Below are 27,773 nucleotides of genomic sequence, written 5' to 3' on the forward strand. Positions count from 1 at the left end.
AGTACAGGATCACATTCCCTCTGAGTAGCTTGTGGCATTTCTCTCAGATACTGATTTAATGTAGACCCAAATTCAAACTCAAAGCAAAATTAGTTATGGTCCCAAGTGCCTTTTGCCCTAAACAGCAAGTTTCACCAGTGTTTCTTCTTTTTTTCTTTTTTTTTTTTTTGCAGGGGGAAGGCAGGGTAGTTGGGGTTAAATGACTTGCCCAAGGTCACACAGCTAGTAAATGTGTCAAGTGTCTGAGCCCGGATTTGAACTCAGGTACTCCTGACTCCAGGGCCGGTGCTTTACTCACTGCACCACCTAGCTGCCCCTATTCACCAGTGTTTCAACAATCTGGCTAGCAGTTGTTGTGGGGGTAAAAGACAAACACAAGCCCAACAACAAGCATGCTGCCAAAGCCCAGATTTTGTTGATCTGCTTTACTAAGGAAAGCAATGTTAAGGGGTTGACAATCTCACTTTAATCCACCATACAAATACCATTCACTTAGTTCAAGGGAAAAAGCCAGCACCCTGAACTTCAGAGCAAATACAAATTACAAACATCGACAGGCCAAATACAATTCATAGTTACCAACATCTAAGTTCAGCCAGGGAGCTCATAACAAGGGCTGGCCCAGCGTCACTCGAGCCACCACGGCTGTGGGTAAGAGTTCCGAAAAAGAGAAAGCCAACCCCTAGTTTTACATCTTTTTCAGGGTCAAGGGTGAGTCACACAGGTGACTCACCTACGTGACCTGAAATAGTCACAAAGAGGTGACTTAAACCCACGTGGTCTAAAAGCTTCTGATGTCCCAAGCATGCCACTCAAACCCATGTAAACTAGCCTTTCCCCTGAGACAAGGAGGTCACCCAGGATTCCCAATCTAATCAAGGAAACAAAGGCCAAACTCTTCAAGGGCACTTGGTTGAACTGAGTGCTAAGAGCCCATTTTGATTGCCAACACAACCAGTCACAGCTTAGAGCCAGGTACAATTGCTTTTAGATGCAATAAGCAATAAAGATTTACCAGGACTCACATATTTAATTAAACATCTAAATTTAAACTTGTCCTGGTGATAAAAGCTAATCATTAGAATCTTTTCTATCTATTTGAACATAAATCTGCAATTTCTCAGTAAGCCAAGTTCATTGTTAGAATTTACATAACTCAAACAAGTTCTTTTCCCAGGGCTGATGACCTTGCCCGTGCAGATAGTTTCCAGGGGCCTTGGCAATTAACATGGATTCCAGGAAGGGGTTAATACTGGTGCCCTTTGCCTGCTGCCCTCCATACAGGAGGGCTCTTCTGAATGGGCAGAATCAACCTTCTTCTTATCCTTTTTTTCCTGCCTACCTCCCCCTTTCTTTTGTTTTTCGAAGCTACGATGGCCTGCAGCAAATTTTATTTGGGCAGTCTCAATATATTGGATTATGTAGACAGCATATTTGCTATCAGAGATAATGTTAAGTGGTTCAGAAAAGTCCTTTAATGCAGCTATTAGAGTACACAGCTCATTTTGCTGTGTAGAGGAAAATGGTGTAGTAATTATTTGCTTTACATTTGGTGGGGAGAAACAGCATGCTCGGTGGTGCTGAGTTGCATCAGTGAATACTGTCCTAGCATGGAATACAGGGTAGGACTTAACAACTGTGGGAAATATCCACTGGTAAGGTGTTAAGAATTGGAATATGGGGTGTTTAATTATTGAATCAATGGGACCTTGACACATCACTAGGAAAACTTGCCAGTCAAGGTCATTAGCTAGCAGAATTTCAACCTGTTCTTTAGTATATGGATGATGAACAGCATGTGGTCTATTCCCTGTCAACAATGTGACTCTTACTTATGCTTTTCTGAAGGAGTTGAGCAACCATTTGAGGGTAAGGAGAAATGCTTCTTGAGGCTTGAAATGGCAAATAAATCCATTCTATGATATCATTTTGTTGGTGTAAAGCCCCAAAAGGAATTTTTGGTGTAGGGAGGATAGTAACTTCTAGCAGGTGCTTGGGATCAATCCTATATGTTTGGCACTTTTGGAGAGCCTCTTCAACTTTTGTCAGGTGCTGTGAGGCTTGTGGGGTCAATTGTCAAGGAGAACTGGGGTGTGGATCTCCCTTTAAGATCTTGAATAGTTCTCCCAACTTTTGGGTACTTATTTGTAGGTGAGGACAAACCCAATTAATATCTCCAAGCAGCTTTTGAAAATCATTGAATGTCTTAAGCTTTTGTCTACAAATGGAGATTTTCGTAGGTGTTACTGATGTGGGACTCAGTGTCTGCCCTAAATATGAGCAAGTTGTAGTTTGTCTCGGTCAACGACAAGTCTGAAATTTTTAACTTGTGCCTCAGTTTCCTGTAAAATGAAGCTCAAAATCTCTGCCTGTGGATATGAGCACAGTATGTCATCCAATAATGAATGAGATAAGCTTTGGGATATTTCTCTCACAGGTTAAAAAACCTTGTGCAACATATTGTTGACACATGGTGGGAATATTTTTCATCCCTTGTGGCAGGACTTTCCATTGGAATCCCTTGTGAGGTTCCTTGAGATTAACAGAATCTGTGGGATGTAATAGAATATATAGAAATAATCTTTTTTTAGGTATCATGTTAGGTGTGGGGAGTCCCGGTTGAAGATTTCCCATAGTTTCCATTATATCATTAATTTTTCTCAAATAGGTAAGTGTATTAGGAGGGCAGAGTTTATAATCTCAAAGAGGATCATAAACATGTCTGAAACGTTCGGAACCGCCGGATATAAGAAACTCTCAAAGTAGAAGGCAGAAGCATCAAAACATTTATTTAGGCTCCACAGTAACCAACCCATGAACCAGCAACCCCATTTTGATATATTGATCAAAAGCTTCCAGGCCCAATAAGTACGCCTTGAAAGAGTAACCAGGAGGCTACAGAGAAGCATGATTGCGTAAAGCAAAATCATGTTTCCCCCTCTATGGTAATAAGATTACCCACTGGCCTGAAGTCTTTGTTCAGCTTTCTCCCGTAGGTCAGCTCTGCTACTGGCAGCTCCTGCTTCAGCTGTGGCTGTGGCTGTAACTGTGACTGCAACTGTAACTGTCGCTGTAACTGTCGCTGTAACTGTCGCTGTAACTGTCGCTGGCTCCAACCGGAAAAGGAAAAGAGGATCTTCAAGCTGTCCTCTCCCCTCTTATAGAGTTTTTTGACATCATCAAGCACTGCCTGAACGACCAGGGCCGATTGGTTCTTGACTTGGCCCCTCCCCCTAGCGTAGCCGTTAACACCTCCCCTCAGCCAGCCCCATGACTCATCACACAGGAAGTTGTCTGCTTCCTGGAATGCTCTTTGGGCTTCCTGCCCCGGAAGAGCAAGCCACAGTGTCCAGAGGCTCAATGAGGTAAGCTGAGTCATTCAAAGAAAACAAAGGCCATTCTGGCTACACTCCACCCCTTGTTATAGGATACATAATCTAATCAGCCATGTATCCTAGAACATACATTGTGATCCAATTACAAAGGAAACTAAAACATATCATTCATTATAAAGCAAAACATATCATTTGGTGACATTCCTAAATATTGGTTTACGATTCAAATGTGATCCACCCCTAGGTCCCAGCAAGATAATCTCTTCAATCAATCATCCCCAAAATAATTATTAATAATTCAAATGTCCACCCCTAAATCCTTGTATCCATTACATAGGATCAATAATATCATAACAATAAAACAACACAGCAAGGATAACACAAAATAAGTAAACAGAACACTATCATCATTTCCACCCCCCTTGAACGATTGGGGCTCAAAATCTTGGGGTGAGGGGTGAAGGTCTCATTTTCCATAGCTTCTTCATGCTGAAATTGGATGTAGAGATGGCCCTGCCCCCAAAAAGTCCCATTCCAGAAGTCATTTCTTTAACAAGCTGGCAGGAATTCCAAGAATGCTACATGCTTAGGCAGTCACCGGAAAGTGCAGGGTGCTTAAGCCTGAAGGAAACAAAACTAGCAACAAGGTTAGCCAAAACAAAGGACAAAAAGAATAGACAAGGATGGACTATAATTCTTCAAATAAAATCATCTCAAGTTTGGTTGAGATTTCAGTTATGCAAAGATCCAACATCAGAGCCAAACTCAGGTGGGAAATGTTTCTTTTCAAAAGGAACATAATGAGGAAGCCAAGAGGATCCCACCCTAGATAGAGACTAAGATTGTCCTCCCAGCCTTTCCCCAAATGTACAAGTTTTCATCCGTTAATCACACAAGGTCACCTTCAGTCTGAGTGGCTTGTGGGCTTGCAGGAGCAGTTCTTATTTCCCTATTTCTCGTGTTATCAAGTCCTCTATACATTCTGTATAATTCATTGGTTGGAATTCCATCTATCATTTCAAAACCTACCCCTGCTCTCAATAAAGCAGTAAACATTTCTTTCCTTGTTACTCTCCTTTGGCGCCAAGTTTGCTGGTTATTCACCCTTCTCTCTCGAGGAGATCTATCCCTTCCCCAGTCACCTAAGTCATGTAACTGTAAAATCTTATTTATCACTGTTGTAAGACGGCTCCCTACTTCTCCAAGTAATAAATTCAAAATTAGTTGTTTATAAGCAGGGGGAGCTGTCCTAATTATTAAATTCCTATGAGGCAGTTCCATTGGATCATTGTAATATTTGTCTGCAGTTCCTATCATAATGGCAGTCTTCATTACCTCCTCCTTTAGTCTCATGATACAATCTCTAAGTGAATACCAGGGTCTGTGCTCAGTGGGCCACATAGAATCAGTAGCATATCTCTTATTGCATCCCACAGCGGCTAATGCCAACAGAGTAGTCCTGCTATCACCATCTCCTTGCTGATGATGTTCCCTAAAAGCTTGTTGAACTAGAGGATCATGGCTGATACCTATGAATCTCATGCAGTCTGTCCTATCTACTGATATTCCACTGGCCCCTTGATCACTGAGTCTTACCATCCAAGATATCAATGGTTCTCCTATTCTTTGGCTGAATCTACTCAAAATATCTGTGACCTCTTGCGGTGAGAAATCTTCCTGAATTTCCCTTGTAACTGAATCTTCACCTCGGGTTTCTGTCTTCCTCCTTTGTATGGGTCGAGCCCTTGTCTGATCATTTAACCATCTCCTATTCTCTGTGTGAGGCACATCCTGAACCCCAGTAGTGTTTTGTGCCTCAGCCCCTAACATTGTCTCATTCTCTCCCCACTCACTTCCTCTGCCACCATGGCTAGGACGAAGCAGGCAGTCAGGCTCTTTCTGGGCTGGGTTGAAATGCACTCTGGGCTTTTTTGGTCTCCTGTTGCTCTTAGCCACATTAATAGAAAAGTTCTCATTTGAGTCAGTTTGGTCTCCTGCTATCTGAGATTCCCCTTCTTCCTGTGGGGTAGGAGTGCCCCCATGTCTTTCACTTAATCTCAATCTTTCGTATACTAGCCGATAGGCTGATAACACCATCCAGCTTTGCCTAGATAGTGATGCCCCTGACTGAATCCCAACTTCTCGTAAACACTTTTCCAAATCCCTAGGATCTCCTCTCCGTAGCCTTGGTTCCCAGTTTTCACAGGGTCCAGCTTTTTTAGCCAATTCTTTTGCTAGGGTGGAATAAAATGGATCCTCCCATCCTGGGATATTCATCTCTTCCTCTGGAATTGTTCTGCTTCTAAATAGAGATCTTATACCTAGCGATCCCATCCTGGTCGCCAAATGTAATAGGAGGGCAGAGTTTATAATCTCAAAGAGGATCATAAACATGTCTGAAACGTTCGGAACCGCCGGATATAAGAAACTCTCAAAGTAGAAGGCAGAAGAATCAAAACATTTATTTAGGCTCCACAGTAACCAACCCATGAACCAGCAACCCCATTTTGATATATTGATCAAAAGCTTCCAGGCCCAATAAGTACGCCTTGAAAGAGTAACCAGGAGGCTACAGAGAAGCATGATTGCGTAAAGCAAAATCATGTTTCCCCCTCTATGGTAATAAGATTACCCACTGGCCTGAAGTCTTTGTTCAGCTTTCTCCCGTAGGTCAGCTCTGCTACTGGCAGCTCCTGCTTCAGCTGTGGCTGTGGCTGTAACTGTGACTGCAACTGTAACTGTCGCTGTAACTGTCGCTGTAACTGTCGCTGTAACTGTCGCTGGCTCCAACCGGAAAAGGAAAAGAGGATCTTCAAGCTGTCCTCTCCCCTCTTATAGAGTTTTTTGACATCATCAAGCACTGCCTGAACGACCAGGGCCGATTGGTTCTTGACTTGGCCCCTCCCCCTAGCGTAGCCGTTAACACCTCCCCTCAGCCAGCCCCATGACTCATCACACAGGAAGTTGTCTGCTTCCTGGAATGCTCTTTGGGCTTCCTGCCCCGGAAGAGCAAGCCACAGTGTCCAGAGGCTCAATGAGGTAAGCTGAGTCATTCAAAGAAAACAAAGGCCATTCTGGCTACAGTAAGCATTCTCCATTTTCCAGATTTCTTTCTTATAGCAAAAATAGGGGAATTCCAAGGACCGTTGGAGCTTTCAATGTGCCCCGCCTTTAACTGTTCATTAACAAGGGCCTGTAGTTTTTCTGATGTTAAAAGCCATTGTTTGACCCATACCGGGAGCCCATCCTTCCAGGTTATCTTAGGCATCCTATTCTTAGAATTTATGACAGTGGCCCTTCCTAAAAATCTGGGGAGGTGGGGGGGGGAGTGAGATTGTATAGTGACCTTCATATATACCTAAGAGGTCTCTCCCCCATAGATTTATAGGTAGATGTGATAAAACATACGGTCTGAATTTTCCTCTGTTTCTCTACCTCCCAACTTAATCATCCTGCACTTTGTTTTGGCATGGTAACCATCCCTACTCCTTGCAGTGACATATCACTTGTTACTAGTAGCCAGGCTTTTGGCCAGAGTCAGTCTGCAGTGATTGATTTGTGTGCTCCAGTATGTATCAATCCTTCAAATTCTATGCCTTCTATTTTTTTATTTTCAAAGTTGGTCTTTTTTCTGTAATATCTTGTACCCAGAAAGCCTCTCTTCCTGTGCTTCCAAATCCTTGTGAGCCCTGAACCTTCTGAAAATAATTCCCTGTGGTTTCATATTTTATGAAAACCAATTGTGCTATTCTCTCCCCCTTTCCTATATGTATGGGATGTGGCAAGGTTGCATATAATAAAGTTTTGATTTCTAACCATCTGAGGGGGAACTAGGGAAAGGGCAGCCCCTATTGTTTGCTGGGGCCAGGGCTGGCCCAAGGGCGGTTTCCCGAATTCAAATGGCATTCTGAATGCCCAGTGGTTCCCTTTTTCTACACCTAGGGTACTGTGTGGTTGGTCGGGAGGCAGAATTTTTATGTATCCCTTTATGTGGCACTCTACGTTCCTTTTTCACGTGTCCGAACTTTCCACAGTTATGGCATTTTAAAGTGGTTTTTGTCAGCTATTGATTAAAAGCAGTGGCTACTACCTCAGCGTGGTATGCCAGTGTGCCCACTTTTTGGCATCTTTGACTCATCTCAGAGAAGGTTATATGAGGTTCCCCCATCTAACAGGGCTCTTACAATCTGCATTACAATTTTCAACTGCCAATTTTTGTCACAATATATTGGCAGCTTCAGTATCCCCCCTACACTCCTTAGGATGGCTTGTGTGAGTCTATTAAGAAAATCTGGGAATGTTTCTGTTGCCCCCCGTAATATCTTAGTAAATGAAAAGTTCCGGTCAGTTTTGCTGGGTATTCTCTGCCAAGCTGCCTTGGCACAGTTCATTATCTGTTCATAGGCGTGTAATTCATATGTGATCCAATCTCTCAGATCAATGAATTGCCCTGTGCCCGTAAGTTGTTCAAACGAAATGTTTACATTTGTTAGTTGGTTTCTTTTTGATTGCTCTAGGCACTTTTCAAAAAATTCTGATTTCCAGACTAAGTAATCTCCTCCGTCAAGTGTGGTTTTTGCTAGTGTGTACCAGTCTTGGGGGCACATGGCTTGTCTGGCTATGTTTTCTATGATAGATTGCATATAGGGGCTCTTGGCTCCGTAGCTGGAGGCCCCCTGTTTCAGTTCTTTAAGTATTTTTAAATCTATCATTGTATGCTCTCGAATGACCTGTTGAGCATTTTGAGGATTAGGTCTTTCAGATACTGGTAAAGCGAGTGTCATTTCTATGGGCAAGTCTTCTCCCCCTTCTCAAGCAATCCTAAATATTCTTTCTACTACTCCCTCAGGTTCACGGGATACCCACGATTTGTGATCTTGAGTTATACTTGGGCAGGGGGGCAGATGGAATGACTTGTTTCTGCTGTGAATCAAGTGTTTTTGTGATTTTGCAGTGATGTTCTAACATATCGACTGACTGCTCTTCCTCAGATGTTCCTGTGGCTACATCTATCTTTAACATTTTTGTAGTTACAAGTACAACTTCTGGTTTTTGTAGGCAAATTTTTAGTATGTTCCAAATTAAAAAAAAAAAACAAAACTATTACTGGAAAGGCTGCAGGTCCTACTTCTCTGAAATATTCACTCATTTGGTTTCCTACCTCCTTCCATTCTTTAAGATCCATTGAATACGTCTGCCCCATCTCTGCGATCTGGTATAAGCCTGGTGATTACCTTAGAATAGGAAAGTGAAAGTAAAGGAGAGGAAAGATTATCGGCCCTCCCATCTCCTTAATCCTCGTATAAGCCTGGTGAAAAAACAAAAAAGGAAAGTGAAAAGGAAAGTGAAAGTTTTTAGTACTGGAGAAAAGATTACTGCCCTTATACCTTTATCGACTGTGTATGTCAACCAGAACCTCCCTCCTTTTTTTTTTTTCTTCTAGGACCTCTACGGCGGGAGACTCAACTCTTTCAGAGTCTCTGTCCTCCCAACCTCTCTGCTCCAGGTTCATCTGTATTTGCTCCGAGTGTCCCCCTCGGGTCTGTTTGTTTTGTCTGCTTCGGGTGTCCTTGCCTCAGGGTCCCTCTTTCCAGTGCCAGTTGCCACCAGTGGCTGTGGCGTTGAAATGGCCAGAGACTGCCGAATGCATGGAGAATGAAAACAAAAGCACGAGCCAGGCAGAAGAGTAAAGAACAGCTCTGTTTATTTAACTGAGGGACAGGGCTTATATACCTTTTAGGCAAGCAGAATCAACAAATCCATGTGTGAGGCATTTGCATAACGCATGACTTCCTCATGCTTAGTTCCCCTTTGCATGACTTCCTCCTGCTTTTGTTCCCCTTTTGCCGTAAACAATATTGTGTTAATAGCCCACAGGTGGTATTTAGCAGTGTGTGCTGTGGGAGTTTTTGAGAGAGCACGTGTGTACCAAGGAGGCTTGCAGAGCCTTCATTCTGAGCAGCATGTGTATGCTGGGGGGTGGGGGTGGGGGCGGGGGGGGGGGGCACGGTGGTGCGAGGGGCGGAGAGCCCATGTGTTGAGTTAGCAGCCCAAGGGCAAGAACAGGCCTCTGGCCTGTATCTTATCCCAGAATGGACTTTCTCAGAGCTGGCCCTGGACAAGCCTCTCGCCTCGGCTTCCTGATGTCTCCCAAAATCTACACCCAAATTCAAATAACCCACCATTACCAAGAGTCCAGTCCCCCAGAGGGGAAGGGCAAATGTTGGTCCCTAAAGGAACCCTGGACCATGGACAGCACCATGAGGAGCTAGACTCCTCTTCCACTGTGATTCACAGGCAAGAGAGAGTGACAGGGAGGTGCAGTGTTGGACATCCCGGGGAGCTGGGCAAGGCCGGTCATTTGATCATCCCCATCCAGGTTTCTAGGAGCCTTTGGAAACGAGCAGCAGTTCTGCATTGGCTTCATTTCCATCCTGTTCCTTTCCCTGCCTCTCTCAATCTCTGGGCTTCTGGATGAGCTACTGTCAGGCTCAGGGTCTCAGGGTGGAAGGTAAGGAAGTCCTATCCATTGTCATCATAGCACCAGAAGCCCTTGGGGCTGCTATCCTCTTGGAGTTCCCAGCCCAGCCTGACCTGGAGGAGGTGAGACCCTGAGCCTCAAACCCTTTAAGGTCAGTGCTCTGTCCTTCACACCTAGGGCCCCAGGCTCTGCTTAGCGATATTTTCCCAGCCCACACTTACCCTGGCTCTGGCTGGGTGTAATGGCAATCACACTGGCATACCCAGCATGGCTGCTAGTGCAGGTTCTTTGATCTGCTTTACTAAGGAAAGCAACTTAAAATGGGGTCAATGATCTTTTTTAATCACATAAAATGCAAACACAGGAACTAGAGAAGAGAAATAAAGACCAACACATAGGGCTCTACTGCCTGAATCAAAGCTTTACATCTATTGAATCGAGAGAGCCTTTACCTCTGAGCAATTGGGGTGTTCTGAACATATGGCCCCTCAGAGTCTTGACCAAGGAATCACAACATCTTCCTCATAAATGAGCCCCCAAAGCAAAAGCTCACCTCTCACAATATATACTCTTTCAGCTAATAGACTCAAAGCCTAATTAGCTTATTTTAAAAAGGTGTGCAAGCCTTCCTACAGGCAAGCAAGCTTCCCTTAATGGGCTTCACGTGAGGCCTATTAACGGGCAGGAAAGATCTTACACCCCCACCCCCACCCCCATTAACATTATACTGGGCTGGCTCACTATCTTCTGAAGGGTCTCCCCTGAATTCTTGCTCCTTGTTTCCTAAGGACTAAGGCTCCTTCTCCCGGACCTCTGTAGCAACAATTCGGCTAGCAGCAGCTATTGTAGGGGCATAAGACCCAACAAGAGCTGCCAGCACAGGTTCTTTGATCTGCTTTACTAAGAAAAGTAACTTTAAGGGGTTAACAATCTCACTTTAATACAACATACAAATATTATTCACTTAGTTCAGGAGGAAAAGCCAGCACCCTGAACTTCAGAGCAAATACAAACGAATTACAGAGACAAAATAAACTGACCAAATCACAATTCATAGTTACCAAAGAACCAAGGGGTCTGGGTTAGCAAAGCCGGGATGGGGTGGGGGGGCAGTTACAATGGCTTGCCCAGAGTCACATGCCACTCTTCCAGTGAGTGAGAGCCCCAAAGGAAAAAATGCCAACCTTTGGGTTTATATACCCTGTTCAGGGTCAAAGGGCGTCACAACATGCGACTGTGACCTAAAAGTGCCACAAACATGTGACTCAAACCCATATAAACTAGGCTTTCCCTTGAGGCAAGGAGGTCATCAAAGACTCCTGATTTAATTAAAGAAACAAAGGCCAGACTCTTCAAGGCTCCAAAAGAGAAAACAGTAAAAAAAGTCCCACCTTAATTACTGTAACAACATCAGAATCCTGTGTCCCATTCTCTGTCTTACTCCAGGTTTCCTGGGGTACCAATCTAGGACCTCTGCTGGAGTATCTCACAAAGATTCAGTGAATCAGCCAGCCGCCAAGGACTGGATCGAGAGCATGAAGACATTCTTATATGCCAAAATGAAGTCACAGATGTCATAGTGAAGCTAATGAGATGCTAGGAAGAAAGGACACACTCAGGTCCTGGGTCCTAGCCTCTTTGACCCCAGGACAACCTTTCCTCACATTCCTGATCTCCCACATTCACCTAAAGCCCCAGACAAGCCCCATTCTTTCTGTATCAGGGTCATGAAATGGCTCCTTCAACCTCCTAAGTGGTCAATTGGAAGCAGGCAGAGAATGTTGGCTCATATTCTGTATGACTCATTGTAATATTAATTAAGGTGGGATCTTTCTACTGTTTTCTCTTTTAGCACTTATTTAATCAAGTGCCTTTGATGAGTCTGACCTTTGTTTCTTTAATTAAATCAGGAGTCTTTGATGACCTCCTTGCCTCAGGGGAAAGCCTAGATCATGTGGGTTTAGATGCATGTTTGTGCTGCTTTTAGGTCACAGTGAGTCGCATGTGTGACTCACCTTTGACCCTGAACAAGATATATAAACCCAGAGGTTGATGTTCTCCCTTGGGACTCTCAGCCACTGGAAGAGTGGCATGGGACTGTGGGCAGCTGCTCTAAGAGACTCCTGGCTTGCGAACCCAGATGTTGATGCTTTTTGGTAACTATGACTTGTGATTTGATCTGTTTATATTGCATGTGTTTGTAATTTGTTTGTATTTGCTCTGGAGTTCAGGTTGCTGGCCTTTTCCTCCTGAACTTAGTGAATGATATTTGTATGTTGGATTAAAATAAGATTGTTAACCCCTTAACATTGCTTTCCTTACCAAAGCAGATCAAAGAACCTGTGCTGGCAGCTCTTGGTCTTAGTCTTGTTAGGTCTTACACCTCAACAGCTGCTGCTAGCCAAATTGTTGCTATACTCAAGTCAAATAAATCTAAGCCTGCTCCCAGACCCTCTTACACCAAAACCCCACCAGGTCCAACTCATATTTATATCCCTCTCCACACATACCCATTAGGTCACTAAGAAACTCTCGTGCCTGTCTTAGACCCTTTTCCTCCCTCATCCTAAATCCTTGATTCAGAGACAAATTTCCCTGGGCATGGGCCACTGATTCAGGGGGAGGGAAAGGGACTTTGAAAAAATGACCTTGGAGGATGGGAGAGGAATCTCAGGCTAAGGAAAGAAATTTGTCCTAATTTAATGGAAAGAACAGAATTTGCAACTGATAGTCTGTTGAGCTTGACGTTGTTTTCTGTCAAAATTAAAAGATTGGTTACTGAATTCCTAGAAACAGAATCAGTGATGTCAAATAGCAAATGTGGTTTCATCAAGAACAGGGCATGTTGGATCAATCTTCTTGGACAGACTGCAGAGATGTTGGCCTAGGTTTTAGCAAATTTTGATAGTCTTTCATGCTATTATGGAAAAAAGTAGAGAGATACAGGCTAGATTATTGGTTCTCGAAGCGTGGGCTAGGAATCTCTATTTGAATTTTCTTCCCCCTCCCCATTAGATTGTGAGCTCCTCAATGATAAGAACTGTTTTACTTTTCTTTGTTGTCCCAGTACTTAGCACAGGGCCTGACACACAGTAGGTGCTTAATGTTTATTGATTGATTTAACCCTCTTTCAGAATGTCTGCAATGTCAAAAACATTTTCATAAGAAAAGTACTAAGATGTTTCAATTTCTACTATAGTAAATATCCATTATAAACAAAATGGTGTTTGGGGAGGGCTACTCAATAATATTTGATTTTAAGGAGTCCTAAGATTAAAAAAAATGTTTGTTAGACCATACAACAATAAGATAGATTGGTAACTGGCTGAATGACTAGATCCAAAGACTCATCTTTTGTTGTTTAGTCAATTAGTTGTGCCAGACTCTTTGGGAACCCATTTGGGGTTTTCTTGGCAAAGATACTGGGGTAGTTTGCCATTTCCATCTCCAGCTCCTTTTACAGATGAAAAAACTGAGGCAGATAGGGTTAATTGATTTGCCCAGGGTCACACAGCTAGTAACTAAGGCCACATTTGAACTCAGGTCCTCCTGATTCTAGGGCTGGCACTCTATCCACTTTACCACCTAGTCACCCTAAACACTCAGTTTTACTGGTTAATGTCAAGTTCAAAGAAGACAGCAGAGGAGTGTGCCTCACAGGCATCTTTATCAAATTTTGCAGATGACACAAAACTGAGGTTAGGGTTTTAGGGAAGAAATAGCTTACACACTGAATGACAGAGTCAGGATTCAGAAAGACCTTGAGAGGATTGGACACAGGACAAATGTCAATAAGATGCTGTTCAATCAGGAGAAATGTCACATCTCATCCTTCCATTCAACGCATGTGCACACGCGCGCGTGCGCGCGCACACACACACACACAGGAACAAGAAACTTGCTTCCCAAGTGCAAGATGGGAGAGGCATAGCTAGACTGACAAAGGTCTGGGGCATTGGGTGGACTACAAAGGCCACAAGCATCTCAGCTCCATGATAAGTATGAGATGGCAGCCAGGAAAGTTCAAATGATCTCAGGCTGTATTGACCTCATTAGAGCATTCCCAATTTCATCAGATTTCATCTGAAGTGTGGTGCTCAATTCTGGTCACCATGTTTTAGGAAGGTCATTGAGAAGCTGGAGAGTTGCACAAGGCAACTACTTAAGTTCATGCACTATGGCAAATCAGGCAGTTAGGTGGCACAGTGTTTAGAGAGCTGAGCCTAGAGACAGAGACTGAATTTAAATCTGGCCTTAGACACTTAGTCACTTAACCTGTTTGCCCCAGTTCCCTATCTGTAAAATGGGAATAATAGTGTCATCTGCTTCCCAGACTTTTGGAAGAGGTTCAAAGGAAAACTCTATGCAAAGTGCTTTGAAAACTTACCCTAATAATAATATTCAGTATTTGTCGTTGTTGGTAGCCACAGGGCCCAGAGAGCTCAGCTATCCCTTTTGTCTGTCCTATATCTGGCTTCTGACATTCCTGGAGGTGTGATACCCCTATAGACCCCGTTTCTCTTCCTTATTGGCTTTTAGATTTTTCTTTCTTGTTATATAATATGTTCAATGACCCTCTATTATTATCAGCAAAGGCAAAAATGGAAGCAACTTTTCACAAAAAGATGAAGAGGGACTTCCCATTGAGGAGGAGGTCCTCTGCTGCTTCCATTTGTGAATGACACTGTGCTTTTCAAATTAAGCCCAGAACTGTCCCTGCAGGACCTCTTGGACAAGAACCATAATCTCTCAGAAGAGTATACCCCAGGCATCGACATAGGAAAATCCCACATATGCACAGTAACTATTATCCAGATTATTAATTGGAGTTATATAGACAGCCTATAATCTGTCCATTAATAGAGAGTCAATATGGTTAATTACCTTCCTCCACCAATGGGAGCTTCCTTTGTAACAAAGTACAGTTCGGTGAAAGTTAACACAGTGGCCACATCTGAAAATGCAACCACAGTCCACTACCTTACTAATGTTGGAAGCCACCAGGAGGAATTCTGAACCTTTTTAGGGCTGTTTCCCTTTACATCATAGTGGTCATTATCAGTGATTCTTTCGTACCCCTTTCCCTAATCACAAAATTTCTCACATTCGTAACAGGACAAAAACATTCAATTACATTAACACGTTACTTAGTCCAACCAATGATATACCATGTGTACAGTTCAGGGGTACCACAAAATTGCTTTTATGTATATTTCATAATTGGTCATATGACAGGCTACATTGATTCTGGCCCCACTTAGTTATCTATTTGTGTATTTGCAGCATTGTCCCAGATAAGCCTAGGTACATGGCAATCAAACCAACACTGCTTTTTAGAAAAAGATGTGTGATCAATGGCCCTATGGCTCCGCTCTCCAGACCAAAACCCCTCTCACCTCTGTCTGCATTGTCTCCTCCTCTTAGAATGTAAGCAGTTTGAAGTCAGTCTTCTAACTCTAACCCTGATTGCTTTTTGTATTGATACCCACCTATTAAGAATTTAATAAATGTTTTTTATTCATCCACTTATTGGGAAATGACAATGGTTTTTTTCCCCCTTAAAGCCTCAATAATTACATAAACACCCTAGAACTGTATAAGTGTTTAAGCTGATGTGATATAGCTGGAGGAGTTTTGAAAAACCCTCATGGATGATTTCATAGAGCAGGAAAAAAAGTCATTCTGAACCCAATGATTGCAAAAAAGCCTTTTTAAGAGCAAATTGTATCTTTTGAATAAAGGTGTACCTTTTGATTGAAGTTTATCATATTTATTTCTCCAGTATAAACTAATGGTTGAGTAGACTATTTACCCTGGCAGAAGGCCTATGGTTTATTTCATCCATAAGGTTCTTCTCCAGAGCAGATTCTTTGATGCAGCATAAGCTTGCATGGACAAAACCTTCCCACATGCAGTCTTATGCTCTGATAAAACTCTCTACTGCATTAAGAGTCCTATGTTCTTTAGAATAAAATTTCTCTAGTATGAATTCTGTGATGTCAAGTAAGCTCTGCATTCATAGGGAACACTGTCCCACACTCATTTATTCCTAAGTTTTCTCTCTCATAAATTCTCCAGGGCTGAGTAAACTGTTCTCTCAGGTAGACCTTCCCATATTAATTACATTAATAAAATTTCTCTTCAGGATAAATTCTCTGATTCTGGATCAGATACATGAGGCAGAAGGTCTTACCAAATCATTTAATGTAGAAGCCTTCTCTGGTGTAAGAAAGTTCTATACTTTGGAAGAAAGTCTTTTCACATTCATGCTACTGAAATGGTTTCTCTCCATTATGTTTAGGATGAGACAGCATGATTCAGTAGAAGTGTGTCATGAGGCCTGAGTTCATATTCCCCCCAAGTCACTTATCTCCCTAGGGCCCAGTTTCTTTAATTACAAAATGAAGAGATTAGATTTGATGACCTTTAAAACTATGAGCTTATATTAGGCCATATATACATCCAGGCAGGCCTTCTCACACTCATTAAAGATGATATTCCTATCAGGCATGAATATAATTGTTAGGTAAAATGTTTGCTTTTCATATCATTAGTATTTCCAATTAGTTATTCATAAAGCTCCTTTCCAATGTGAATTCTCTGATGCTGGGTAAGCTGTGTACTCAGGCGAAATGTCTTCCCACACTGATTACATTTATAAGGTTTCTCTCCAGTATGAATTCTCTGATGTTGAGTAAGCTGTGTGCTTAGGCGGAAGGCCTTCCCACATTGACTACATTTATAAGGTTTCTCTCCAGTATGAATTCTCTGATGGAGTGTAAGCTCTGTCTTCACACAGAAGGCCTTCCCACACTGATTACACTTGTAAGGTTTGTCACCAGTATGAATTCTCTGATGTCGGCTACATTCTTTGCTCAGGCGGAAGGTCTTCCCACAATGATTACATTCATATGGTTTTTCTCCAGTATGAAGTCTCTGATGTCTAGTAAGCTCTGTTTTCACATGGAAGGCTTTTTGACATTCATTACATTCATAAGGTTTTTCCCCAGTATGGATTCTCTGATGTCTGGTAAGATCTGTCCTCACAAAGAAAGCCTTCCCACATTCATTACATTTATGAGGCTTTTCTCCACTATGAATTCTCTGATGTTCCATAAGCTGTCTTCTGAGGCCAAAGGCCTTCCCACATTCACTACATTTATGAGGTTTCTCTCCAGTATGAATTCTCTGATGTTGTATGAGAGGTTCTCTCCGGCAGAAGGCCTTCCCACAATCATTACATTCATAAGGTTTCTCTCCAGTATGAATTCTCTGATGGCGGGTACGGTCTTTGCTCAGGCGAAAGGCCTTCCCACATTGATTACATTCATAAGGTTTTTCTCCAGTGTGAACTCTCTGATGTCGAGTAAGCTCTGCCCTCACACGGAATGCCTTTCCACATTCATTACACTCATAAGGCTTTTCTCCAGTATGAATTCTCTGATGTCTGGTAAGATCTGTCTTCACAGAGAAAGCCTTTCCACATTCATTACATTTATGAGGCTTCTCTCCAGTATGAATTCGCTGATGCTGAATAAGTGGATCTCTCAGTCGGAAGGCCTTTCCACAGTCTTTACATTTATAAGGTTTTTCTCCAGTATGAATTCTCTGATGTAGAGTAAGATGTCCTCTTTGGCTGAAGGCCTTCCCACAGTCATTACACTTGTGAGGTTTCTCTCCAGTATGAATTCTCTGATGTTGAAGAAGGGACTCCTTCAGGCGGAAGGCCTTCCCACAGTCATTACATTCATAAGGTTTTTCTTCAGTGTGAATTCTCTGTTCAATAAGTTTTATAGTTTGGGGGGAAGCCTCTTCAAACTTACTGCATTTAGGGATTTTCTCTCCAACATCAATTGACTGATAGGAATGAGTAAATGTACTGAGATTGATGGCTTTTCCATGTTCATTATAATCATTAGGTTTCTCTCCAGGATACAGTCTATGATATTCAATAAAATCTAATTTAGAGTCAAAGTATTTCCCACATTCATCATACTGAGAAAATGTCTCCTTTGGGCAAATTCTATTATATTTCCTTGAGTCTGAAGACAGAATGAAGCTCTTTCTGTGAACATTACATCTGTAAAGATTCTTTTCTATAGATACTTCTTGTGGAAAAAGTTTTGGTTCTAGATTGAAGCTTTGGCTATATTTATTACATTCGCTGATTATCATTTGTTTGAAAGTTTTCTTTTCTTCCTGGGAATTTTTCTCTTCAATGTTCTTCTGTTCCCCTAGCCTGACATCAAATGCCCAGGGTTCTTTCAGGTTGACGACACAAAGACCAGAGCTTGTGAGTCTGTTTGGGGATGAAGGCTCCACAGAAATGTTCTGCTTTGGAACTGACTCCTTGCATTCAGGCCCAGTGTCCCCATCTGAAAGAAATAAAACAGAAGCAGACCCTTTACTCACCTGCTAAACAATTAGTATTGTTTTTGTATATCTTCCAGAAATAAGTACCGTCAAACCTTAAACAACAGAATGATAAAATCTTGTTTTCAGTCTTTTAGTTAATAAAAGAAAAACAACTTTCATAGTGAGATTCACGACCACATTGTGAGGGAGACAGGATAGTCATTACATTTTACAAGAGAACACTGAGACTCCGAACAATTGAATGACTTTCGTAGCACACAACCAGAACGTGAGGCTGCTCCCTTCCATCCTCAAGGTCTTCTTGCCACACTGTGCTCTGCTTTGACAGGGACAGCTTATGGTATCTGAAAAAATTTAATTAGGAGCTGGAAACTGTCAGTTAGGGAGAACCTCCTGAATTAACCTGACTGGGTTGCTCTGCAATTCATCATAGATAAGATTCTGATTCTAAATCTTTTTTATGCTTAGAACAGAAAAAGAGGAACAAGGAGTTGATTAACACTAGTTCTTTTCCACATATATTATGTACAGGAAAAAGGGAATTAACTAAGGGAGGCACCACACCCTAACAACAGGCTATTTTAAGAGACATGGATGAAAGTGTAGTTTAGTTCTATTGAAAAGATAAAGCTTTATTATAGTATGGCATAGCATGTAGGGGTTAGACTGAGGGACCTCTACATGTCCCAAAGCACCTTCCCTATGTGCTGGGAGACCACTCCCCTCAGGCCAAGGGGAGAATAGTGAGACCCTCTTCTGCCTTCCACTTCCTGCTGCCATGTCCTCTGAAGGAAGGAGGTAGGGGCTGGCAGAGTGACCTCCACCTGTGCCAACACAGGGCAACGTCCACCTTCTGATCTCCTAACCTCAATGTGGAGAACCTTTGGTGTAAAGAGAAGTAACCTTCCTGCTTACCCTCCCTCTTCTGCTGTGTCTGTCTCTTGAAGAAAAGGAAGAAAAGAGTTGGGGCGGGGGCGGGGGGGGGGGGGGAGATTTGCTTCCACTACTGTTTCCTCCTTAAGCTTCAGAAGGAACAAATTGTAGCTAAAGGGGGCTTCCCATCTGACTTCTCATCATGCCTTCCATCTCACACTGCACTTGTCTACAGCCCGATCTCCACTATCCTCTGAGAAGAGGGTTGCCTTCTACTCTTATATCAGGCCATACTTTCCACATCCTAGAAATTCTGAACCCCTGGGGATCATCAATCAAACCCTCCTCCCCAGTCCCCACCACCCAATTCCTTATTCCCAACCCCCTCAACTCTCCCATGCCAAAGTTCCACCCAAACATCACCTGCCACTGTCACTGTGCCTTCCGGAATGCCTTTTCCATAGCAATAAATGTCCCTTCATCCTAAACCTCTTTTTCTCCCACTCCTTCCATCTCCAAGCTCTCACTGAAATGGCTCCTTCCCTGATGACCCAGCTTCTCTGACCACCCCCTCCAGTACTGGCTGCACCTTCACTCACTTTCCTCAGTCCAAAGGTCAAGGCAGGGGAGCTGGAATCCCCTGGCTGCCCACTGCCACCTCCACTTACCCCTCTTTTCCTCACTCAGCAACCTCTCTTCCTTTGAGGTTCTGGCACTCAATCAAAATCCAGGTGCCTATTGTCATCAGATCCCCAAGTCACTTCCTTTCCTTCCTCAATGAGGAAACTACATGGTACATGGCTTGCCATGTTTCTTTCTTCCTACCACGGTACTTTACTGATCCTCTCCCAGAAACCCTAACCACCACTCAGTTTCTCACCCTACTCACTTCCCATAACCTACTCTTCCACCCTACCTCAACCTCACAGAAAGGTAGTCAAAGATGGATTGCGCCATTAACCACAGATGTACTACCTTTACATTCAAGAATTCCAAAATCCCCTTATCTGAACACAATCTACCGGCATCCCACCTCTTCCTCGGCCCTCCCTTACATAGCCCTACTCCTTCATCCTCACTGTGACTTCCAATCTCTTGACCCCTCAACTCTCTCCCAGGCCCTCTCTTTCCCCTGTTCCCCATCTTGACCCCTTGGTGAAACAATCCAACTCTATACTGTCCTCTGATCATCTCATTGATTATACTCTGCCAAACCTCAGCCTTGGATCCCATCCACATCCTCCACCTTTGCTCTCATATACCTGCTGGAGAAAATCTCTCAACCATTCTGATTTGGTCCCCTACAGAATACAACCTCACCTGGACCCTCTCTGATGCCAGGCAATCCTACTATACCTTCCTTATCAACTCCCTGTCCCATTCTCCACAGACTCCTCCAACCTTTCAGGGCTTTCCCTCCCCCACCCTCTCAGCTGTGAACCCTGCCTCAGATTTTACAGAAAATTCTGAAGTCATTTGCCATAAGCTCCCCCTTTTCTCTTCCTCAGGTGCCTTCTGCCCTTCTCTCCTGTCTCACATGCTAAGGCAGCCTCACTCCCGACCAAGGTCAACTCCTCGCCTTCCACAAGTGATCCCATTCTATCCCATCTCTTCCAGACAACTGCCTCTGCCATCCCCACTCTCGTTTTCCACCTTTCCCTGTCCTCTGCCTCCTTCCCTTCTGTCTGTAAACATGCCCTTGTCTCCTCCATCCTCAAAGAACTTTCATGTGATCCATCCCCACTCTCATCCTACATCTCTCTTCTATCTCTGAACTCCTCCAAAGGCTGCTGACAAGGAATGCCCCCATTTCCTCTCCTCTGACTCTCTTCTTAACCCCTTACACTCTTGGCTTCTGACCTCATTATTCCACCATAACTGTCCTCTTCAAAGTTACCAATGATTTCTTAGTGTCCAAAGCCAATGACTCACTCCTCATTCTCCTCAGCCTCTCCTCTGATACTGCTGATCACTTTTCTTCTTCCTACTCTCTTCCCTCTACATTTTCGACACTATTTTCTCCTGGTTCTCCTCTGACCTCTCTGACCATCCATTCTCAGGAGCCTGTGCCAGATCTTCCTCCAGACCACAGGTGTCCCGCAGGGCTCTGTCCTGGGCCCCCTCCTCTACTCTTTCTATACCACTTCCCCAGATGATCTCCTCAGCTCCCATGGTTTTAATTACCATGCCGACAATTTTCAAATCTATGTTTCCTGTCCCATTATCTCTACTGACCTCCAATCTTTGATTTCCAATTGTCTTTCAGACATCTTGAACTCAACATGTCATTGTCTTTCCCCCAACCCTTCCCCTACTCCTGCTTTCCCTATTATTGTGGAGGCAATGCCCTCCTCCCAGACCCTCAGGCTCCCCACCTAGGAGTCTTCCCTCACTCCTCTCTGTCTCTCCTCCCCCACCCCATTCAATATGGTGCCAAGGCCTGTTGATTCCACCTTCTCTCCTCATTACCTCACACTTGGACTGTTGCAGTAGCTGCTGGGGGGTCAGCCTGCCTCCAGTCTCTCCCTAATCCAGTTCATCATCCATTCAGCCACCGATGGGATTTTCCTAAAGCACAAGTCTGACCATGTCACCCCCACTCAGTAAACTTCAGTGGCTCCCTATGGCCTCCAGAAGCAAAACCAAAACGCTCTGTTTGGCCTTTCAAGTCTTTTGTATCCTCACCCCCTAAGCCCTTTCCAGTCTTCTCATACCTTTGACCCAAAGACCTGGGCCTCCTGGCTGTTCCACGAACAAGACCCTCCAGCTCTTGCCTCTGGGCATTTCCTCCGGCTGTCCCCCATGCCTGGAATGCTCTCCCTCCTTCTCTCCCTAGCTTTTCTTCCAGCTCTCAAAGAGGGTGAGAGTAGCTTCTTCTCCTCTGAGACCAGAGGCGCCTCTGGGCAGGGAGATGGCACCTGGCACCCTGGGAAGCTCCAACACTGTAAAGGAGCCTTCCCTTACTGACCAGTAGAGAGACTGTTCTCAAGGACTCATCTGCCTGGTGGTCACTCACTCACCTGGGCAGAAGCTTCCTGGGACTCTCCTGTCTGGCCTCCAGAGAGCTTCTCCTTGTTCAAACTGGCAAATCACATCTGGCTTGGAAACGACAAGTCCTGCTCAAAGGATGAGAAACAGGGAAGAGGAAGGAATCGACTCTTTCTCATAACTGAGGCAGGCCAGAAAAGAGTAATCAAACAGTGAGATGGTGCTGGGGGAAAATCAGGCTTGTCATGAGCCTTAATCTTTTCTAAACTGGGCAAAAGAAGGCTGAAAATACATCTAAAGGGGCTAAAAGAGCAGAACCTATGTCCTTCGCACTGCTTCCAGAGATCTTTGAGCACAGTGCCGTCACTCGCAGGCTTTAAAGGCTGCTCTTCCCACCTCCATGCCTTTGCTTGGCTTGCTCTCTCTCCTCACATGTCCCTGGCAGAATCTGGAGGTTCCTGTAAGGCTTAGCCTCCGCGTCACCTGCCTGATCAATGTTTGCTGACTGACCGACTGAATCCCCTGGCCAGAAGAGGAAACACTCGAAGGAGGGGGGTCAGGATGCCGGGCCTGAAGCCCGTGGGGCCGTCCTCACCCAGGTAAAGAAGGTTTCTATAGTTCTCCAGCATCACATCTCGGTACAGCTCCTTCTGAGAAAGGTCCAGGTAATGCCACTCCTCTCGCGTGAAGACCACTGCCACATCCTGGAAGGTCACTGGCCCCTAAAATGCCAAATGAATTTATTTGTGATGAGCCAGGGACCAGCCCTCCAATGGCCCTAGTGGTAGAGGGGGAGAGGAAGGGTGAGGGAGTAGTTCTCAGTATTCTGGCTTCACTGTGATGCAGAGAAATATGTACCAGAATCTTAGGACACTGAATCATGTCATCAAACAGCAGTTATTGTCAGGGAATCAGCATGTCACAGAAACAGGGCTTGATCTGAAGCCAGAAGATCTGGGTTCAAATCCTGCCTATCTGCTATTTATTGCCGTGACCTTGGGCAAGTCCCTTACCTTCTCATCTGCAGCATGAGGTGTCAGACACCGTGGTTTCTAAGGCCTCTCCAGAGCTGTTGTAAAGGTCCTATGACCCATACCTGCTCTGGGAAAAGCTTCTCTCCTACCGATGCTGTAAGACAGTTACTGTCAGGATGTGGTATCCCCATTGTACAAAGGGGAAAACTGAGTTTAGCAAAGGCTAGTCGGCAAGCTTGCGGTCACACCATTAGATCCTCTTCCCTTGGCTTCATGCTTCTTCTCACTGCAAAGCTCAATGCTGCCAGTCTACACCTTCTCTCCCTAGGAGCTCCACCAAGTTGCAATGGGACTCTGACATGCCCAGGTTGTACCTTAGCTTTCATCAGATTATATCTCATCTTTAGATATACAACATTAACTTTAACTTTCACAATCCAAAGAGGACTCATGGTGGAAGGGGGGCGGAGGGGCGCTGACAGTGTCACACTCCAGACCACGGCAGAGCCTCTTAGACCCACGACCACCCTCCAGACTTCAGCCCAAGGCAATGCAGAGCACTTATGCTCCAGACGTGAAATAATGCATGAGGGTGGGCAGCTACCTGGGGATCTCCTCCACGTGTATTTGTTTTGGATCATCAATGCAAAAGGACCATTAGTTTGGCCCAAGACTGAATGGAAGGGGAACAGAACATGTGTTTCACTGGCCCCGAACTTTTCTTAAAATTACACGCAGGCTCATCTTTCCAATGGGGATGTTCTTCTGGGGACTGTGAACAGCAAGTCTCCCCAAGGGAGTTGAAGGTGTGTGATGGGTGTGAGCAGTCCAATACAAGTGTGGATTTATATGGGGAAGCTGGCTCCACTTAACAACGTATGTTAGAAATAGAAAGTGAGCTGACCACATGCCAGGAGACCAGGAGATGTGATGGATGCCCATGTCCTCCACAGCTTGAGGGACGAACCCCTGTGGCCCAGGAGAAACACTCACCGCTGGGACCACAGACCCATCTGACTGCTATAATCCAAGGACTCAGGCCAAGCTTGCATCATCCTGGATCTCATGGAAGGGCCTGGTGTGAGCAGTCCCAGAGAATCCCTTGGGGAAGTGTTTCTTCTCCAGAGTGGCCAGGGCCCAGCTTCCCTTCTTAAAAAGTTCTCTTTTCTCTGCCTGGATCAAGAAGTCCATGTGGCTGGACCCTGTACACAACATACTCCTTGTTGAAGGGGAACACATGAGGCCACGTATACTTCCATCTACCAGAGGACCAACACCTGCTGGCCAATATTCCCAATGTGACTGACCCAAGTCCAGAGCCCCAGAGCCCACCAGCTTTGGGCCTGCCTCATGATCTGAGTCCCAGGAGCTGGTGGGTCACAGAAACTCCTGGGTCTTTTTCAGACAGGGTGTCCCAAAAGTCTTAGGGTGGCAGTCAGCTCTGGCAGCGTGCTTTTAGTACACCCTGCATCAGGAAGTGGACTTTCTGAACCCAAGAGTGAGACTTTACCTGATACCTCTCATCCAATAAGACTTGGTGCCATTCTCTAGGTTACTGAGACCTCATTTAAAGCCCTCCTGATATTCTGGCTCCTATACTTGTCACTGGTAGGACTGGTAGGGGAATGCCCTTCCCCCTTGCTGCAGAATGGTCCAGACTCCAAGTGGTTGTGAGCAAAGTGCTCCTGGGGATCCAAATCCTGGCTCTGCTCCTTCTTACCAGTGTGGTCAGGGACTCAAGTTTCCTGGGGTATAAAATGGGTGATCTGAATTCTCAGGTTTTTCCAGCCCTAAGTTCTCTGATGGCCCCGTGCGTATGTCTGTGTGTGGTGGTGGGGGTGGTGGTGATGATGAGGAGATATTACAAAGTTGCGATACCGATTGCAGGAGATGGGACTTCCCACTCACCTGGGGGGTCCTGGCTGTCAGGAGCATGGGGGCCATTCCTACTTCCAGAATGTACTTCTCAGGGAAGGGCAGAGTGTCAGGCAGAGCTGGGGAGGAAAAACAGACCATGAGCAGGGCTGGGCCTATCTTGCAGCTCCCTGACACCTGGTCTGGGACACTAAGTCCCTTGCCCCCCAAGCCTCTTCCCCACTTATTTAGCACCCAATAGGGACAAGCCCTAGACTAGATGCCGAGGCACAAAGTCCCTGCCCTCGAGAAGCCTAGGTCTGCTAAGAAACACACTGAGGGAACATCAGCACTGTGTAGCCTAAAGACCCCTGACCTGCGGTCCCTCAGCAAAATGGATCTATGTCCCTTGCGGTCACTTAACCTCCCCCAGGGCCTCTGGCACCCAGGATTACTGTGAGCCAGGAAATGAAGGCGTTGGTGCCTAAAACCAGCTGTTATTACTACGTACAAATACAGCAAGACAAAATCACTGAGAAAGGAAAAACCACTAATACACAGGGAAGACAAGGAAGGGTCCTCAGATACAGCTTTTGCTGAGATTGAGGTGTGAAGGTCAGAAAGGCTCCAAAAGGCAGATCTGAAGAAAACCCATTTCAAGCACCAGAAGTGGCCTGGGAAGATGCAAGGAGGCGGTACGTAGATGGGAACAAACAGCTGGTACTGCAGTGTGGGTGGAATGTGAACTGCCCGACAGGGAAGAGCATCCAACAGGGCTGGAAGGGTTAGGCAACGGGTGGACTGTGGAGGTCATTTAACACAAGCTAGGAAATCCGTATTTTATGCAGGTATCGAATTAGGACCCAAGCCAGGGTGATCCTATTGGGAGTGGAGATAGAAGAGATGGACGAAGAATACTGGGGAGAGAAAACGAAGGGGACTTAACAATAGCTAACATCCACACGGCGCTTACTGTGTGCCTGCACGGGGCTAAGGGCTTTATGGTCATTACCTCGTTTGCTCCTCACAGCAGACACAGGAGGTAGGCGCTGCTATTATCCCATTTTACAGAGGAGGACACTCGGGCAAAGAGGGGCGAGGCCACATCTGAACTTGGTCTTCCTGACTCCTGACCTGGCGATCTCGGCCAACTAGCTAGGACTTGGTAACTCCATCGGTCCAGGTGGTGGCTACACAACCTCTGAACGGGGAGGAAAGAAGAGAGGGAAAGGAAGGGAGGTCCATGGAGCTAGGCGAGAGCGAGCCGCCAAACAGGGGAAGGGACACGCGGAGAATGGGCACAGGAGGCGGCAAGAGAGGTGAGGAGATGCTGGGGGAGGGAAGAGAAGCGAGGAAGGGGAGATGGAAGAGGGAAGGGGGGAGGCGGGGGTGCAAAGGGCAGGAGACAAGAGGAAAATAAGGGAAAGAGACGAACCAAATGGGGGTCAAAGGTGGGGGAAGGAAAAGGTCAAACGAGGAGGGTCGTGGAAGGGGGAGGGGCGCGATGCCGGGCAGAGCCCGGGGTGGGGGCAGGGGAGGAGCAAGCGGGCGAGCCTCGGGACTCGGGGCACGAGGTGGGAGGTCAGGTGGGGGAGGGGGGCCAAGGGAGAAAGTGGGAGGGGTCCAACCGACCCCTCCGCAGGGCTCGGCCCCGGGAGCCACTAGTGGCAGGAGCAAACGCAAAACGCAGGTGTAGGACCACAGCCCACGAGTCTGAGGAGGCGGAAGCGGACGTTACATAATAGCGCACTTCTTTCCCTCTCTCTCGGGAGGTGCGTGCTACTGTTTCCATGACAACCAGCCAGTAACGAAAGGAAACCGCTGCCCTGGAGTGCAAGGCCTGCTGGGAATCGTAGTCTAGAATCAGGGGCTGCTTGTTCGCGCGTGCTGGGCTCCAGAGATCACCCCCTCCCCGCTTCCCACAGCCTGTGGATGCCCTCTGCCTTCCAGCTGCAGAGATGCTCTAGGTACCCAGGTGTGCCTTAGCTCTGCATATTGACACCTGGCCCCTGCTGATCACCCCCACCTTTCCAGGACTCCTGACCTAGGGGTGGGGAGGGCGTTGCCTTCCAAGCTGGGCTTCTGGGATCCTGAAGGAGTCCTGCCCTGGGACGTCCTCTGACCCACCTGAAGCTTAGGTGCACCCTGGCTCTGAGTATGAAGCATCAGCTGACCTCCTGGAAAGGTCCTTGGCACCCTGCTGAACTTCAACCTCTTCTAGGGCACTTGCCTAACGTGTTGGAAGCCTTTCCTGATATTTATTAACATTCTGTGGATATTAGTGGGACACTTGGCCTGTTATCACAGGCACCTGCCTCCTTTTCTAATGGTAGTTTCCTGGTCAATATCTTTCCCCTTGCTTCTTGCAAGTCAGTCCACTACTGAGAATATTCTGCAATGTTTCGAAGGCCATCACATGCCCTTCCTTTTGACCTTTGGGTTACTCTCAATTTTGATTTTTCAGCGATTTTTGTGTTTTATATTCCAGAGCTGTATTTTATCCATCAAAGAGTACTGATGTTACAAAAAGACTTTTGGATCATGGAATAGCTTGGGATGATCGAAATCACCCAGAATTATCTAAATGCCTTCCTTTTTCTACATCAGTTTTGGGCCTAGATCTTTGTGTATTTGCAGTGTCCGTTCAAGACAGAGGTACTGTTGGACCATCAATCCAACCGCTTAGTAGAATCTGGATGACAGCCCTCCCCATCTTCTTTTCTTCTTGTTGTAATAAGCTTCTGTCTTTTGGGGTTGTGGACCTCATCAAAAAGGCTCTATGTTATTGTAGGATTTGATTTGAAATTGACATAGCAGTATTTGCTTCAGTTAACAGAATTTTAAACCCAGGCCAGAGACAGGAGGGCCAGGAAACAAGTGTCCATTTAATTC

The 27,773-nt window shown here is 45.3% G+C and overlaps 1 protein-coding gene across 1 annotated transcript; it reads right to left on the reverse strand.

Moving 5' to 3' along the window:
* Nucleotides 1–604: 604 nt before the first annotated feature.
* On the reverse strand, nucleotides 605–26,066 carry LOC118847405 (zinc finger protein 883-like). Its single transcript, XM_036755853.1, has 7 exons — nucleotides 25,894–26,066; nucleotides 24,936–25,021; nucleotides 22,649–22,775; nucleotides 22,086–22,181; nucleotides 16,389–18,191; nucleotides 7,338–7,379; nucleotides 605–645 (listed from the first exon to the last, which is right to left on the reverse strand). Exons 2-7 carry the CDS (start codon nucleotides 24,969–24,971, stop codon nucleotides 605–607), a joined length of 2,145 nt encoding a protein of 714 aa, XP_036611748.1. The 5' UTR covers nucleotides 24,972–25,021; nucleotides 25,894–26,066.
* Between the last annotated feature and the right edge of the window lie 1,707 nt (nucleotides 26,067–27,773).

Source organism: Trichosurus vulpecula, chromosome 4 (assembly GCF_011100635.1).
Source record: "Trichosurus vulpecula isolate mTriVul1 chromosome 4, mTriVul1.pri, whole genome shotgun sequence".
Classification (NCBI taxonomy): Eukaryota; Metazoa; Chordata; class Mammalia; order Diprotodontia; family Phalangeridae; genus Trichosurus; species Trichosurus vulpecula.